At 38.9% G+C, this 19162-nt stretch overlaps 1 protein-coding gene across 2 annotated transcripts in view; it reads right to left on the reverse strand.

Moving 5' to 3' along the window:
- The window catches only part of camk2a (calcium/calmodulin-dependent protein kinase II alpha), a gene marked incomplete at both ends in the record, with an annotated part of 150689 nt that overhangs the window by 61960 nt on the left and 69567 nt on the right, over nucleotides 1–19162 (reverse strand). For both annotated transcript variants that reach the window (XM_079486586.1, XM_079486585.1), the window contains 4 exons: nucleotides 5386–5469; nucleotides 9350–9472; nucleotides 9568–9662; nucleotides 14803–14886. In XM_079486586.1, the coding sequence (XP_079342712.1) occupies nucleotides 5386–5469; nucleotides 9350–9472; nucleotides 9568–9662; nucleotides 14803–14886 (386 nt within the window). The remainder of the gene's footprint in view (nucleotides 1–5385; nucleotides 5470–9349; nucleotides 9473–9567; nucleotides 9663–14802; nucleotides 14887–19162) is intronic.

A 19162-nucleotide genomic window follows, 5' to 3' on the forward strand; every position in this document is an offset into this window, starting at 1 on the left:
CCTCCTCGTGTCGACCCAGAAGGACACCTTGTACCTTCACCGCAGAGCGAAACGACTCCTCCCTCGCTGGATCCATCTTGGTCGGATTATTCTGTTATGCGGTCAGAAACAGAAGACCCAAGAGCGAGGTAGGTTCAAAGCTTAGGTTTTAATGTTCAACAGAAATGCCAGACTCAATAGCTGCGCAAAAAACAGGAAACAAATACACTCCCGAGGAGGTCGCAGGGCAGGGCAGGGCAGGGCAGGGCAGGGCAGGGCAGGGCAGGGCAGGGCAGGGCAGGGCAGGGCAGGGCAGGGCAGGGCAAGGCAAGGCAAGGCAAGGCAAGGCAAGGCAAGGCAAGGCTTACTCGCACAATAATCCGACAAGAAACAGAAGGAACAAACGCTAGAAGTAGACAGACTAATCAAGACAAGACAAGAAACAGGTGTCACCGCAAAACAGCACGAGTGCTGATTGTGACGAGCGACAGGTGATAACAGGGCTAATGAGAGAATAGATGTTAATGCTGTATCAAAGAGAGATGAATAAATATGTACAAATGTGTGTGTAAAGGGGTGAATGAGAGCTTGTGTGTAAAGGAAGAGACAGGGAGGATACCCAGATCCTGACAGTAACCGAATAGTTAAAGCATTTATCATATGTACTTCAACCAGTATTAAAAAAATAAAGTCAGTGTTATCTGCTACTTCTCATTCAGGAATGACATGAATGATCAGTCATCTCATTCATAAACAAAATAAATTAGCTGCTACTTCTCACTCGTGAACGAAATGAAAGAGAATGTCACATGTACAGAAACAGAACACAAAACACCCTTATAAAAATTAAACCATGGTTTTATTATAGTAAAGCTAATAACCATCTTCTTGGTGTACTTTGTCTTCTTGCCCTTGCCAATTCAAATGTTTTTACTGTAAATATCATGCTAAAACAAATGTTCTATTTTACGAACAAATGGATTTAAAGGTGTCCTATGACACGGCTAAAACAAATATTATTGTTAGTTTTAGATGTAATGCAATGTGTATACACGATTAAAGGTTTAAAACACTGTATATTCCACATACCATGCATGTTTGTATCTCCTCTTTGCCCCGACTCTCTGAAACTGGCAGATTTTTTACAAAGCACATCGCGCTGAAAAGCGAGGTGTGCCATGATTGGCCAGTGAACCAGTGTGTAATGATTGGTCGAATACTGCAAGCGTGTGACGGAAATGTAGCGCCTCTTACCATATTTGGAACATCAGGGTCCAAAGCAATTGTATTGACAGGTACGCCCTGTTAACCTTACTTGCGTTTACATTTGGGCGGCCTTAATCAAATCATACCACAAACTCATATAGATTTGTGGGGGTGTGGTTACACGAGGCGTTTCAGGCAGGTTTGGGTTAGCATTTTACGTGTAAAATTAACAGTGTAAACAATGCTTTATATTGTGCATAGTTTGAATTCATACAATTTAAATACGAAGCATTAATATTGAGCCTATTTTCAGCAGTTTATTTACGTCTGTGTTTTATATACCGTATATGTTTGCCCTACACAATATTATATATCGCTTAAATGATTTTAAAGTCACAGATATAATAAAATACATTGTTACTCACAAGATCATTTTAATCAGGTGGTTTTAATGGATGCACTTTGGCGCAATTCAACTTTTTATCACCATTCATAAACGAATAATTACACAAAACACAAATAAGCCCTACACCAATTAATTACTGTGCTTAGCAGGGCGGGACGAGGGGTGGGGGAATGGCGCGACCATGTACCAGTCTCATATCCCTCACGGAGGAGCTCCGGAAGCATAAGAGAGGAGCGACAACAGGGAAGGGCCTGGACTTAATGTTGTATTTTATTATGTTTGTGTGCATTTTAAGTTCACTTCATTGTTAGTTTTCTTATATTAAAAGTTGTTTTACGTCCGCCGGTTCCTGACAGATTTTTTTGAACCTTGTTAAAATTTCAAAAATGTAATCTCTTATTTATCCACACGAACAATTAAGAGACATGTAAACATGTTGTAGTTTTATGGACAAGGAAAGAAAATAACAGATGAGGAGAAACTAAAAGTTAAATGAGAGCATGGTCGGATAACATTTGCAAGACATCCATGTCAAAACATACTTAGCACATAAAATGTTTTGAGATTTCCTCCGGTTGTTTTTAATACTACAGTAGAGTGCATATTAGAGCAACGTATGTTAGTGAGAGAAATCAACCAATAGGTTGAATACAGACAGAAGAATAACTGCAGTTTACAGTCAAGCATTTTTCTGTTACAAAAAGAACATTCCATTGGCATAATCATTCTTCACAATGGGAAGTGTGATTTGGCCTATTCTTGTGCAGAAAACGCATAGCAAAATCACACAGCTGCTGTATTCCTTTTAAATGTTTACTTTCATCAAAAGCATATAGCCCTCTAAGCAGGGTTGATTTTAGGGTCAGAGCTTTAGGGGTGCTGAGCACCCAATGAGCCCCACTGCAAAGCCCCCCCCCACCTCTTTTCACACAAAAACAAAAAATGTGTCTATTGAAAAAAAACTTAATAATTTTAACATTGATTCAACTAACTCCAAAATCCAGATTTTTTTAACACCTTTTTTTGCAGAACAGAACTCCTTGCATGGCAATCCCTTTAAAGTAAGAACGATAGAACGGAGCCGTTTTAACTAACTAAACCTAAAATACTGAATGAGTGGTCGCTAACACATACAAACAAGGTTTGAGACCTTTTCAGAACACCAGCTTAATTGTGAGAGTTCACGCAGACAGCCCCCTGTAACAAACACAAAACCTTCTTCACACAGCTTTTCCTGACCCTTAACTCCATATGCCTCCTTCTGTATCAACAGTCATCAGATTGGTTAGATTAGATCTTTATTGTCATTGAACAATGTAACAGGTACTTGGACAACAAAATGTAATTCACCTTCTGTAAATTATTTACAAATGGCCATCTAAATCTGGTCGCACGCCAGTCTGAACTTTCATAAACCAATATAAGTCATCAATAAATAAAAAAAATTAAGAAAAGAAGGTAATGTCCAAAATATCCAGATAATTTACAGAGGTCTTGAAAATACTAAGAAAGTAAAGATATAAAAAAAGAAATAGAGGGGAAATCTTTAAAGTACTTCCCCTGAATCCCCATATTTGCTCTACTTTGGGAGAGTTAATCTATGTCGCCGCACTTTGAGGCTGGCAAACCTGTCAATGACCCTTTGGGGTTCAATTATTTCAAGCAACTCCTTCTCAATAGACATCACAGCTAGGTGCTGGAGTCTGCTTTGGCCTGTGGTCCTCCTGAGCCATGTATGGAGCCGGCGCAAGGCACTAAAAGACCGCATAACAGATTTTAGTGAAGGGAACGCAAATCTGAACCGTACCAGCCTCACTCTTGCGCTTCAGAAAGAATCACTTCCCCTGACACTCTGGTCCAAACGCCAGGGCGATCACGTTTCCATGACGACTGACCAGAAAAGACGCACGTGACGTCATGTTTACATGACTCCAGACTGTTAAAATGAGTATCAAATGAACGATAAACTTTAACAACAGAGACACAGGTCCGCAGTTTAGTTGTTTTTGTTTCACGCGCTAGCAGTTAATAAACAGAACTGAATGCGTCTTGCGGAAGAACATATTAACCGGCGCTACTTCTCTCCGTTTATGACGATGGATGAGTCACCCAGGTCCTGTGCTACTCCACAGTGGCGGCGACCCGTTGGACTAAAATAGTCCGAAAATAAACACTTGTTATAGGTGTACCATGGTGATTCAGGATACTGACTCCAGTACTCACCGATATGGTTTCTTAATCGGAACAACTCTATGTAAAAGGAAAGAAGTGTGAGACAGCTTTGGAGCAACTTAGTTGATTCACAACACTACATAACGTGTTCTCACTCCGCGTGTGTCTCGCGCTGAGTGGTGCAGGTACAGAGGAGGAAGAGAAGAGGATGACACCATTTGCTAAGCGGGGATGTTTCATTTTCATCCTTAACACATACATTTTAATCCAAAAACTACAGAGTATGTTTTGGAAATTATTTAACCTTCTAAAAGACGATTCTTTTTAGAATAACAACATTTCTTACTCCAAGTTTTAGGGGTGCTGAAGCACCCCTAAAAAGGGGCTAGCTTCGCCCATGCCTCTAAGGTTAAAATGAAAATACATGAAAATAAAAAGCTCTGAATGTGCAGTACTTTGTAACTTTATTTTTTTATGTGTTGTTTACTTGTGCAAAACCCATGTAACGGTGTTAATGCAACCTGTCTCTCATAACTTAAGTTGTTGCGCTCGTCATAACATCACATGGCTAATCTCTGGCCCACACTCCAGTACAGTAGGTAGCAGATATGCTCCTCAAACGTAAATTGCCACCTGCCCTTAAAAAAGGAACATAAGAAGAACATATGGCGTACAACAGCCAAATCACATTCAGGCAAAACAGTACGTACTCATTTAGCCATACAAACACGTTAAACACTTATATTCACCTCCTGATGGCTTATTTATGTAATATATGACGAAATGGTCACTAAACGAATCAGTGAACGAATCTGAACAAATCATTTTGGTGAAAGTACTGAAAAAGAAGAAATCACTCAAATGAATAAAAATGGGTGCTGTACCTCTCTCGCTGTTAACTTTCCGCCTTTTTTGTTCCGATGACATCACGTTATTATATTTTCTTTTACAATCATTTAAAAAACAAACAAATTTAATTTGTGAATCCATTTGAATCCCTAGAAGACTTAATTACGATTCATATTTGAGTAGATTTTTTTCTCCCACCCCTATGTTTCAAGAAACTTTTGCTTGCATTTGGATTCTTGCTTCTCCTTGTTCTGGCACACAAGTTACACCATTAAAAGTATGTGTGTGTTTTTGTTAATGGGGGACAATATTTGGTAGTTTGTTGCTGGGTAAAGGTGGCCCTAGGGCTACAGGTATTTTCTTTCTTTCTAGCGCAGTCTATTTGTTTCTTCTGTCTATTACAGAGACACTGTAAAATCAAATTCTCACTTTATTTGCTAGTGTAACGGGTTTGCAAAACGATTACAGGCAATTATTAAAGTAACATTTTTGAAATATTTTAGAAATAAAATTTAATTGACAAGAATACATTACTCATTGTTTCCAATAATAAAATAAATACATATAGCACAGTTTATAGCAAAGTTGTGCTTTGTCCTACCTTAGTTTCTACATAGTAGTTTATTAATAATTTATCTTCATAGGTAAAAGGGTAAATGAATAACCTGAAAACTGAAATTTAAAATTTGACTCACCAACCCTAAACTTTTACTACCCAAGGTACACACCATTCAAGCATGTTAGTGTGATTTCACAGCCTTTTAAAAACTTACCTTAAGTTTTCTTCTGGCATTGAATTTCTTCAAACATTCAACAGTCTCCTGTCTATGCATGCAAGATGCAACAGTTGAGCGATGCTGTAAACAGAAAGAGAGCAATCATGAAGTAGAGCAGGGCTGTGCACCATTCAGAACTATTACATTGAGAGTGCCTATTAAATTCCAATTTAATTATTAATTTTAATTTAAACTAAAGAGAGTTAGCAAACTAAATACTGTACATAACAGGGTATTTGCTGAACATACATCCACCTGTCAGATAACAGCATTTAAGCATTACCAGCATTTTACCATAACACTGCTATCTGTTGATTTTTAAGGTAGCTGATGTTTTCAAATGTGGCATCTTAATCTTTTGTTATATTAAAAGAATGTAAGAGGACTAAAAAAGAAAATAAAGCATTTATGGTCATTTACTACGTTTTTCTTTAGTATCTTTTCCTGGAGTCATTGTGAGGAAAACAGCTCCATGTGGTAACAAGCACATAAACAGACTTAAAGTGGCGATTTATTTTCTAGTTATCTGCATGTGGGGTTAGACAAACGCGTATTGCATTCAAATTTGTATGTAAAGGAAAGTGTAATGTAGTGAAAATGCTTTCCTGTAGCTCAGTGGTAAGAGCATTGTGTTAACAACGCAAGGTTGTGGGTTCGATCCCTAGGTATAAATGTATAGGATAATGCAATGTAAGTCGGTCTGCCAAATGCATAAATGTAAGATCTCAAAACTCTTTTGATAATAGCTAGAATAACTTAATCCACCAAATGGGGTTGAGCTTTCTCATACGTAGCACCTAAACTTTGTAAAACAATGCACATTGTGAAAAGCGCTATATAAATAAAATGGAATTTAATTGCTCTTATAGAAATATGTGACCCTGGATCACAAAACCAGTCTTAAGTAGCACATGAACATTTTTAGTAAAAGCCAAAAATACATTGTGTGGGTCAAAATTATTTATTTGTCTTTTATGCCAAAACTCATTAGCATATTAAGTAAAGATCATGTTCCATAAAGATATTTTGTAAATTTTCAACCCAAAATATATAAAAACTAGATTTTTGTGAGTGGATGGCCTTCTACAGTGCCTCGGATTAACAACTTCAAAGGCGATATTTACACTCCAGAGTTTACACTCTTGTATCTCCACCGGATATTGTCCCATCTTAACAACCCATATATCAATGAAAGGCTTAACTATTCAGCTTTCAGTTGATGTAAAAATCTCAATTTCAAAAAATTGTTTTGTTGTCCAGGGTCACATATTATAATGGATTGTGGTTAGAACATCCATCAGCACATTGGTTCCAAACAAACACCCAAATCAACCAAAAATGGGTCACTGAACACAAAATCAACATTCTGCCACAGCCATCCCAGTTCCCTGAGCTGAACCCTATAGAAAATTATTGGGATTAACTGAAGAAGAGGTAGCACCAACATTTGAAGGTTCTGGAGAAACTCTTTATTGAGGAATGGACTTGAATGATTCTCAATGCATTCTTAAACCTCATAAGACAGAGAATAAAACACTCAGAGCTGTTTTTCTTATAAATTGAGGTTGCAGCAGCGTGTATTAAATACAAGGGTACAAATAATATTACCAGCATGTATGGAAGTAAAAAGAAATTACTATGTGATATTCCCCCTACTTCAAATTGTTCCCTTTTTCTGTCAGTCTCCGACAGGTGGGGTTTGATCTTGAGAACTGTGATTGTACTTTTAAAAAGGCCAATGAAATTGTTGAATGGTATGACTCGCCAGTCTCCGCCCCATACATATGGGTATAAAAGGAAGATGGCCGGCCATTCATTCACCTTTTGGGCTGAGGAACCTGCTGAGCATCTTTATATGCAAAGTGCCTTATCTCTCGCTGTACTACTGGACTATACGACGCAGATCAGCGGACTAAGCCTCTTGGTATGACTCCCCTTGGGCGTTTCGCTGGAAAGCCATAATTGCTAAAAGAGCAAATGACCAAGGGTGCCAGTAATAGTGGAGGGCGCTGTCAGTGTCTATTTAAACATTGACCATTCTCTAAGACATTGCTATGTCTTGTTGGTGTCAAATCTACTAGATTTTCGTTTTTTTTTGTAGTCCATTAATCTCTGCCTGTCTCTCGAATTGCCTTTTGAACTATTAACTCAAATAGTTGACTTTACTAGAAAATTGCATGGAAAACAGTTGCAGTTTTTACACAGGTTGAATCTTAACAGGTTTAGTTGAATTTACATACCATTTTAAGTTGGCAAGTCAAGTTAGCATTAGTTATGTTTAATTAAAATCATTAGATCATATTACTTTTATTGAGTATGACCATTGTATAACCATTCAAACTTGAGGCAAGCCTTTAAAACTTTCAGAATGTCCAAAGAGAATGCACTCCCTTTGATGTGAAGGAAAGACGGGAACATTTCAGCTGATAAAAGTTTGCATAAAAACGTTCCTAAGACATTTGTAATGTTTTAAGAACGATTTTGCTTAAGTAAATGTTTGAGGAACATTTAATTCTGTCATTTAAAAAATGAATGTTAAGTCACTGTTATTGGGATGAGTCTTTCTTTTAGTTGGGCTCTTGACCTCTGCATTGTTACAGACTGCTTTAACTGTCTGCGTCTGAGTCATAGTAGTTTAAAGAAAGAAAGTCAAGAGAAAGCCTTCTTGCAGTCATAGATGATGTGAGATTGTGTGGCAGTTTGATTCAGAAATTAGATCCAATTTTGTAGCTTGATGTCTTTTTGTCTTGCAGCAGCTATTTGGATATGTTTTAATCTATAGGTCACCTTAATTCACAAAAACAAGGACATCAAGATTCTGTGTATGAATCTCAACGATGGTGACAATTAACAAAAGAAAGGTGTAAAGTATTACTGCCAGTTAATCACAAATATTACTAACACACTTAATCAAAAGTCATCACACAAAACTCAATAATGGTGATAATCAACAAAAGAAAGTTTCATGCTTCAATGCATGATGGAGAGAGTCTGAAGGAGATGGTTGGGGTAAGCATATAGTGGGCAAGTAGTGGGGTTATTAGAAGGACAGGTTTTGAAGAGAGTATCAGGCGAGCTGTTGATTTTAGAGTTGCAGTACTGAGTTTTAGGAGATATTGGTGGAGAAAGAAGCGAGGAAAGACTGATCGAGACAGAGGTCAATGGGATCTTTTGATTTGCTACACTTTCAACAGACTTGAGCCTGGAGCAATGCTCAGGAAGAACATCAGATAACCAGGGGGAGGAGTTTTTTTTTTTGGATGTTGAAGTGGCACTAGAAAAGTACCATCCTCTATGAAAAAAGACAGAAGTACATCCAACTCCTCCAAGAAATGTCCAAACTGACCCGAGCGACGATAGATAAATACTAAATTAATTTTAATAGGGTGGATGATAGTAACATCATGTGACTTGAAGGAGCTGCTGTCACATTGGGGTGCTAGCTGTTTGATTCTTGATAATTGTTTATTTGAACCTGGTCCATTCTCTCTGTCATTGCAAAGTCTCGTTGGTGTCTGGTTATAGTCTTTGCCTGTCCTCTGAATGACCTTTTGTCTACCTTTCTATTGCTGTAGTTACCACTTTCTTGCTTTTGTGTTTGGATGGATAACCTGTTCTTTGACCCATGCCTATGATTTTGACCCCTTTCAATTACCCAATTACAAAATTGGTACAAATACTCACAGAATTATACTTATGCCGTAATTCAATAATTATTTCAATGAAACTTCATAACTTTAATCATCCTTTACTTGCATAGAAAAAAAGATTGACAACGATATTCTTCTAAAATACATAATTTGTCATCGAAAATTAGCCAAACTGAATAAAATTGTTTTTTTGGCAGACAACATTAGCTTAATTAAATGTATTTTAGTAAAAGCTCCAAAATATTAAAACATTTTGAAATAGTTTTCTCTATTGGATAGGTCAGAAAATATCATTCAGTTGTAAAACTTACTGAAATCCATGGATGCTTGAGTACCTCTGCGGCAGTAATGCGTTTGGATGGGTTAATAGTCAACATCTTATTAATAAGATCTTTTGCCTCTGGGGTCACTGTGTCCCACTCAGGTGAAGGAAACTGTGGATTTAAGAAATTATCCAAATATAATGATATATTTGTCACTTCATTTGGTAATTCATTATTACATTAAGCTTTAAAATGCTTGAACTTACATCATAGGCACCAGCTTTAATCTGCTGATAAAGCCGATGTTGGTCTTCATCCCAGAATGGTGGGTATCCAACGAGCAGGATGTAGAGAATCACACCTGAAGTTGAAAAATGGATGGAGAGACAACCCAGAAGACTTAAAAATTAGCGCTTTCAATTGAAATTTACAAAACGGGATTAAATGTACACAACCATATAACTCAATAAAATTAAGTGACGTTAGTTGGGGTGTGACAAAAAGATCTTTGACTTGCATAACCTTATATGTTTTGCTTATAGTCAATATGTTTTCTTGTACAGCTGCTTTGTAACAATGAAAATTGTAAAACGCGCTATATAATTAAAGTTGACTTGACTACAGAACACACACATAACTGTGTAGAGCATGGCATAGCCAAATTATTGGATCTAGAAAATGGAACGCATAATTTTTTTGCAATTACTGCTCGTCAGTTGAGTTTGTGACAAAATATTTTGCAGTCATTACATATTGTTTATTACTGCATAATATTATTCATTAAAATGGAAGTTTATTTTGTTTCATGAAGTACAAGTTGATTTTATAATGCCAACATTTTTAGCATTTTGTGTTTTTAAGGTTAATAAAAGACATTCCCTTTCTGCCGGTCTCTCGCTGTTGTGTTGACACTGATAGAATGGGGTTTGAATTGAGAACCTATCATCTCTGATTATACTTTTGAAAAGGCCATTGAACTTGACGAATAGGACAGGACGATTCATTCACCTATTTGTTCTTCGGAACCTGCAAGGCCTATGCTGAGCGTTGTTCGATTCTTCCTAGTGGGTCTATGACGCAGAGCAGCGGCACTCGTCATGGCGTTTGTGACTTCCACTGGGCGTTTTGGTAGGTGATCAGAGGAATCTTGAAAGAGCGTATTTCTAAAAGAGCAAATTCTCCTATAGCCGTCTCGCCGCTGTAGTCATTGGTGCGTCTGCCCCATTTTCGAGGCACAATACCTGCATCACATGTCTGGGTCCCCAGCATGATTTACATTAACATTTAGTCATTAAGCAGATGCTTTTATCCAAAGCGACTTACAAAGAGTTCGGGATGATGAGGTACCGTTCGTGGATACAACATGTCCGCATTTCAAGAAACCTCAACTCTGGAGCAGCTAAGAGCTATGTCGGTACACCCGGTAGTGCGTGCTGTCGTGGTACAACTGTGCCCCAGACGGCCGCCACCTCCCTTCCAAAGCTTGTAAGTTCTCGTCATCGCTGATGCTGAGGGCTTACACTGCGGCAGATTGAGCTGCATCCTTGCTTCACTGAAGCAGTTAGACGAGGGGAAGCTTTACCCAGTGGATATGCAGGAATGGAACCATTTTTATCCCGGACGACCTCAATCAGACAGCCGACATGTTTTCTCAACAGGTCATACTCATTGGGAGCAGTTCGGTCAAGCACAGGTGGTCCTGTGTGCCTCCCTACACACCTCCCATTGCCTGCTTGGGTACTCCCTGACCAAAGCCCCCCTCAGCACAGATGCCTTTACGCACAGCTTGCTGCCCAGCAACCACCCGGGACCACCCAGTGAACCCCATCACACAAGTACTGTGCAGGGCCAGGGAAGAGGAGCATAAAGTCCCAACCCTCTCCTTGTCGTGTCCAGTATGTGCCCTGCGCCTCTGCTTGGACTGAACACAGAGCTCCCGACGCTCAGAGCAGCTCTTTGTCTGTGTCAGGGGACAGCAGAGAGGCTGTCTACAAACAGAGACTGGCGCACTAGATCATGGACACCATCAATTGGCTTACCGATCTCATGCCCATGCCCACTGTAGTGACGTTCATTCCGCCGGGGTACAGCCTCCTCTTGGGCACTGGCTCAGAGTTCCTCTCTGGGTTCGACTGCATCCAGCCTTTTCGTACTGGCGTCAAACTGGTGTCGGATGTGGTCTCCGTAGACCCCCCCCTCAGGCGAGGGGGTAGCGCTTCCAAGTGCTCCTGGTCGGCCTACTTGCCTCTAGAATAACAAGGCAACCGCCTGTACGGCCGGTAGTAAGAACCTCTCACCGTGGTCACACGAATTGATTTCTAACTACACCACTGGATGGTTCCGATTTGCGAGTACACTCATTCGTGACTCGCCCAGTCTGGTCAGTGCAACACTGTGGCGGTTTGGACAGGAAACTAATTCTGTCAGTCTCGACACAAGTCGAGAGACTGACAGAAAGGGAACGTCTTGGTTACGGATGTAACCTCAAGATCTCAAATTTAAATTTCTCCATAACAAGTAAAGAATGTCGGCATACAACGATTCAATCAACGTCAACATAATTGACAAAATGTTTGAGGAAAAAAATCAAATGCATTAAATACGACGCCTTTCACTCAAATTATTAGGAAAATAGGAAACCTGTTTGCCTAAAGCTAGTGTAAAATTAAATGAGTTTAATGATCTCTGTCTCCCCTTCAAAAAATGAATGCTGTCTAGGTGCAATCATTTAGTCGGATTTCACAACCATTTCTGCACAAAATTAATTGCTCCAATTAAGCAGACTTTAAGTATACCAATTTTGTATATCATCAATACAATCACAGTGTATTTTCATTATGTACATAATATGTAAATGGATTTCCATTATATTAAGCATGGAATAAATGTATTTCAAAAAACATTTGAGTATATTTATTTTTCACAAGGGTAACCAAAGGGCAATCAGTCTATACTAGGCTTTAAAAAGTATTTTAAAAGTTTTTAATAAGTAATTAGTTTTCGCAACCAGCCCCAGATATCTTAAATTAAATTTTAGGATAAATGTGTTACTTTTGAAATTAGTAATAATATTGTAAATATAGAAACTATCATTTAAATAGCGTTATACATTTCTATTACTAATTACTAATTTAAATGTATCTTCAAAGCCCAGCATTGTATATGCAGTCCATAAGGAATTCAATCTGATTGAATCAAACTGAATAATTACTGCCAAAGCAGCAAGAATGACCAAATACAAAGCAAGAAATTCCAGGATAACTCGACAAACATTCATTAAAAGTAATGTAAAAAAATTATGATATTATGTATAACTAAAAACTACTTATATGAAAATAGTAAAGAATAATACAAATAAAATTAATAAGGATAAGGAATTAAATGCAATACAAATGTCTGTACTCACAGTCAGAACTGCATCATCTTTAGAAAACACGGCACACGCACACACAGGTCTATACTGTAAATGATTACACTAAACTATGAAACGATCACAAAAATTGGTCAATGCGTGTATGAAATACATAGAATCTAACTTCAACATCTCAAAGGTTTTTGCAAGACATAAATGGGGTTACATTTAAAGCTGCAACTAACAATGTTTTTGATAATCGATAGATTGGGCATTTATTTTATCGATTAAACAAATACAACGTTTAATTAGATCTTTGGCTTATAACTAAATCAGAGATGGGAAAAATAAACAAAATGTTCTCCTTCTCCCAAAATGTTGTGGATGTCCCCCTAATTAACACACCGAGGCTTATGAGTTGTTTCTGGTGTGTCATTTTAGAAGCAGCTGCCAAAAATATATACTTGAGGATAGTACAGATATTCAAAAAGTGTCCTCAGGTACAGTATGGTCAAGGACTTCTCCCACCAGTTCTCGACGGTAAAGAAGCAGACGGTGGCCATCAAACAAAAGCAGGGAGCAGGATATGTTGTGTATGCGTGTGCATACTCAACTATCTCGACAACTGGCTCATCTTGGCACACTCGCAAGATATGTTGTGTACACACAGGGACCTGGTGCTTTGGCACCTAGACCATTTGGGCATACAGGTCAACCGAGAAAAGAGCTCTCCCTTGTGCAGAGCATATTTTTTCTTGGGATGGAACACGACTATGTCTCCATGCTCACAGTCAGTGCTAATCTGCTTGAACCTTTTCAAGCAGCACCCACCTGAAACTATTTCAGATGCTTCTGGGACATATGGCATCCTCCGCAGGGGTGGTCCCCCTCAGGTTGATGCACATGAGACCGCTCCAGCACTGGCTAAAGAGGCAAGTTCCCTGGAGAGCGTGGCTCACCGGCAGCAGGCATGTTCCCATCACTCCTTTCTGCCAACGCACCCTAACCCTCTGGTCTTCGATTACCTTTTTTGGTGACGACAGACGCTTCCCTGCATGGTTGAGGTGCTATATGCAACAGGCAAGTCAGGGGAAGAGCCGCCGCCTGCATTGGTACATCAATTGCTTAAAGTTTTCGGCTGTGCTACTTGCACTGATTAGGTTGCAACCTCTCGTGCAGGACAAGTACGTGCTGGCATATATCAACCGCCAGGGCGGTATTCGCTCACGGCAGCTATCACAACTCGCCCGACGCCTCCTCCTTTGGAGTCAATAGGTGACTATGTCTCTGTTAGCCACACACATCCCAGGCAACCTGAAACAGACAGCCAATGCACTCTCCCGTCGGTCGACACCCCGCGGAGAGTGGCGACTCCACCCCCGTGCAGTACAGCTCATTTGGGTGTAGTACTGGCAGGCACAGGCGGACCTGTTCGCCTCCCTGGACACCACCCGAAAAAAAGTTGAGAGATGGCTGCCTAAGTATAATGACCCTGCCCCTTTGTCTCTAATGCAAGGTAAATTGTTCAATACTAAAAATCATTCAATACAAAATCCCTATGAAATTTACCACAAATAATTAAAGGATAATTTAAAGGATAAACAATCCGTTTCATGGGCAGACTTTTCACCATTGTATTTCTATGGGGCAATTTCGAGTGGCTCTCCCACCCCATGGGTACACTTACACTCTGTTTTGAGGTGTTGTCCTACAGAGCCTTCAAATGTTGTAACCTATAAGTTTCTATGAAATCCTCATTTGGATGTATGGCCCTTCAAAGTTTTTAGCAAAGTTAAATCAATTGGATTTTTACCAGATTTTTCATCCACCCAATAAACATTGTGTACACAATCACATATAAAAGACATTGCACACCTCTCCTAAATAAACTAGTCGATTTGAGCCCTCATTCATGGATCTACAACATATGGTGCTAGACAAGCTCTCACAATCTTGTGACATCATGTGATAGTGACAAGTGGACATGAAAATTAGTAACAAAAAATTGCCCGAAGAGCAATAAAAAGACACTGATGAGAAAAATCTAAATTCACTCATGAAAGGTTTAATAAAGAGATATCACCTATTTTACTGATGTTCAAATTATGTCCAACCCCTATATATTGATGGAAAAATATAGAACACTTACCACATGCCCACAGGTCCACAGCTTTTCCATAAGGGTCTTTCCGTAAGACTTCAGGGGACAGGTAACCGGGTGTGCCAGCAAAGCCTGATGTCAGAAAAGGGAAAAAGAAGGCAGGAAATCATAAAATGGACTTCAGTGTAAAAATTTACATCGGATTAGAAATAAAAAAAATTGTCACAGTTACTAAGTAATGTGAATTATATTAGTTGTTATATTTATGAAAAATAATTTGTTTAGAGTGTCATGTCATGTGACTAAATTGTTGTCTAAAGGGATTTGGCATGTGTTTGTAGTTTGACACTCTGATGAAGGCTTGTTAGCCGCAACGCGATGGTGGACGTGTGATGTGATTTTAGATAAAGGCTTTTTAATTTTGATAATACTATCGTAGTGCCTTGGAGTGATGTGTTTTTTGACGAATAAGAAAATCCTGTATCCAAAGAGCACCAATTTATGGACATATACCCCAGTAGCAAATATGCAGATTAAGGACGGGAAGGGATCGTCCTACAATTTGCTGTCAAGAGACGTATTTTGGGGACTATTTACTATTTTGTAAACATGGGCACTGGATATTTTTCATACTCCAAAAAAGAAGATGAGTAGATTATTGTTGCAGACACATTGATATGTTACATGATATAGATTTATAAAACTTGCCTATAAAACAGAAAAATAACTGAGATTACGTCTTCACATTTCAACACTATCAGAGCGAATATTATTCCAAGAGGATTGAGAATAAACTCCAGACTTTTGATAACACCAAGAATAACTAAATCCAACAAAGTGGGTTGGATGTTCTCAGACGTAGCACCTTAACTCTGGAATAGCCTTCCGGATATTATTCGGGGTCAGACACACTCTCTCAATTTTAATCTACATTAAAGACACATATTTTCAGCCAAGCTTTTACATAATGCATAATATGCTAAATAAATAAATACATTTACAGGAGCTATGCTAATTAGTCTCTTTCTGCACTTCTCCCCACCTTGGAATGCCCATCCCGAGGTAGGGAGAGTTTACGCTAGGCCTAGATGAATGTCATATACCATCCCTAACTAGAGATTATGGCATTTACTCGGTAACTTTTAATCAGTCACTGAGTGCAGCAGTGACACGTCAGAGGGGATCTGGCCCTCCTGGACGAGACTGGTTTCTCCCGAAGATTTTTTCTTCATTTATTTATCAATTCCATTAACTTTGCTTTATTAGAATGATCTACAAACACCATGCACTCTGCCGAGCATCAATATAGATGTCTAGCAGTTAGACGTGAGTGTACATCGATTGTACACTGGTTTGTATGATGCATCATGGGTTTGAATGAGTGCACTCAATAATGTCCACTATAAATTCGGAGACCACTAAAAATGGATGTCTGGACATATGCGTATGCACTATGGGCGTAGCGGTTCAAATTACTCATGGGTTGGTTTGCGTCACAGTTTTAGGGTCATGATTTCGGTTCGGTTTGTGCTATGTTCAGAGAAAAGGGACTACTGACAAATAAAAATAAGATCAAATAATCAAGCTACAAGTAAAAGCACCAAGAAAACAACAGAGCAAAGCAGAAATTAAAATAAGATACTGTATATATACCTTTAAAGGTATAAAAAATGGATTCAAGTAATCAAATAATACATAACATTGCAAATCTACAAATTAAATAAAGATGAATCATAATTGAAGATATAGCTATATAGTCCCTTTAAGCGCAAGACTTCAAAGACATCTTGATTTACCTTTCTAGCCTAGGGTACTTCAGCATGCCGGAGACCCAGATATGTGCCTGGCGACATGTGCATGCTTGCAGGAGAATTTGCTCTTTTAGAAATATGCTCTTTGAACAAAAAGGTGAATGAATGGGCATGTGCCGTACCTTCACCAAGTTCATTGGCCTTTTCAAAGTATAAAAGGAGATGAAAGGTTCTCAAGTCAAACCCCATTCTGTTAGGCCCGACACAACGTCAAGAGACCGGCAGAAAGGGAACCCCATCTGTCCGTTCGACTCATCGTCGAGAGACCGACAGAAAGGGATCAGCACTTTTACAGCCGGCTAACGAGAACTATAAAAACTGCATGTTTGTATAAAATGTGTTTTATTGTGTATGAACTGACTTTGAGGACTGTGCACTTGGAATTACTTGCTTGGAAACGCTAGTGTGGATGAAGAGCATATTGAAAACTCAGTTTTCTAATGAAAACGCGCTAGTGTAGACAGTATGAATAATGATCTAATACTGCTATTTGAGTAGCAGTATTACAGTATATACTGCTCATTCATGTTTGCTAAAATAGTCAGATTAGTTTTAGTATAATACAGGATCAAGCTGAACTGCTAAATTGTAATGTTTTAATAACCTTTATATACCTGGAGTGTGCACCTAGCACTATGACATTAAAAGTATCGGATCGGCAGATACTCAGTTTAAAATGACTCAGATCGCATTGGGGGCACAAAAAATGTGAACGGGACAGTAGTTCCCTAGTAGTTTGTATAAGGTTGAGAGGTCTAAAGATGTGATAGCACACTTGCATAATCTTTTGCCTAGCCTCGCTGTTTCACAAAAAAAGAGATTGGGTATCTTATCTCCCACAGTTGGTGTTTTGTTATAATACCACGCCCTACCAGGCCACTGGTGAATCACCCTACTTTCTGATGTTCGGGCAGAAATCCAGACACCCAGTGGATATTCTCCTCGGACGAGTCCCATAGGTGTTGCCTGTTACAGTACATGACTGGGTGATGGAACATCACGGCAGGCTCCAGTTTGATTTTGGGGAAGCCCGTGAATAGCTTAAATCTGCTGCAGATCGGAGAAAGACGACCTGTGACCGAAAACATCATTCTAAATGTTTTCTGATGCGAGGCTATTTACTTTGAAAGACCTGTGTGAAAGCTGCAGATGCCTGCGGTAATGAGCTGAGCGCTCACTGTCCCAATTCAATATCTGCATTTAGGTGAGATGTTGTCAGACTGAATGTCAATATCATTATTCTATCGTTGTTATTTTTTTATTTGATACGAAGTAAAAAGTCTTTCACCTCAGAAAAACTACCATCATGTCCTGTCAGACGTTATACAGTGCTTTAAATAGAAAATTGCGGTGGTGCGCCATCTTCATTGAAGCGCAAAAGAAACCATGAGCATGGGATGCAACATGTGAAATAAAAGTAATGTACCTGAAAATCACAACCGGCACTTAGTGTGTTGGCTGGGCGGCATTATCATGAAGGTTTGATATTCATATTCATCTTGTATTCACAGTTCATGTTAGTATTGTATATTCACCATGGTACTCTTGTTTCCATAACCCAAAGTACAGTATACAGTAATACATAACCATAATATACTGTCTTTATAACAAACCTTAGTTTAGTTTGTTTTGGTATTCTTTTTGCATGTGAATCTTAAGTGGATAGAAGGCTTTTTAAAAAGTATAAGAAAAATCAATGTTTAAACATGCAGTTTTTTAAACTGCATTGTTTTAGATATAGACCCAAGTATCCAGAAGAAAAATGTTGGTTGAAATTCCTCTGATTGCTACGTTTTGGGATTTACAGTAGAATATGTGAAAGGCCTTATTTTAATGCCACCTAATGTCCAAACGATGTGTGTCTGGGTGTCATGAACTGCTCTGAGACTTGAGGGTGAGATCCAGATGCAGCTTTATTAGAAGGGTAATCCAAAGGCGTAATCCAGATAACGGGCAAGGGTCATGCACATGCAGGCAGTCCAAACAAAGAAACAAAGAAAACAACAAACAGACAAAACAGGCAGGGACCAGAGGCAAAAGCGTAAACGGGAAGCAAGGCAAGAAAACCAAAAAACCAAAAAACCATAAACCCATAAACCCATAAACCCATAAACCCATAAACCCATAAACCCATAAACCCATAAACCCATAAACCCATAAACCCATAAACCCATAAACCCATAAACCCATAAACCCATAAACCAGGGAAACGCTCAGAAATGCAGTATAAAACAAAACAAGACTTCGCAGTGAGTGAATAAGTGCACATGGTATATATAGAGTGAATGTGAATGATATGCAGGTGTGTGTGAAATCAGTGCTGATGAGTCCGGGTAGTGAGTTATGGGAAATGTAGTCTGTGAGTGAATGATAAGTTTGATGTGGAGTGCCCTCTGGTGGTTTTCAAGGGCACTCCAGCTGGTGACCGTTACACTGGGAAATAGGTGTAATGATGAACTTTCCCACAAAATTCAAGGTCTGCAAAAGAGATCCAGCACATTTCAGATTATAACATGAGAGCATGCTGTCAGTGTATTTCTAGCATATATATGTCTATCACTGTGTCATTCTCTATTTGATATGGCTGTCTTTTTAGG

Source organism: Barbatula barbatula, assembly GCF_947034865.1.
Source record: "Barbatula barbatula genome assembly, chromosome: 22".
Taxonomy (NCBI): Eukaryota; Metazoa; Chordata; class Actinopteri; order Cypriniformes; family Nemacheilidae; genus Barbatula; species Barbatula barbatula.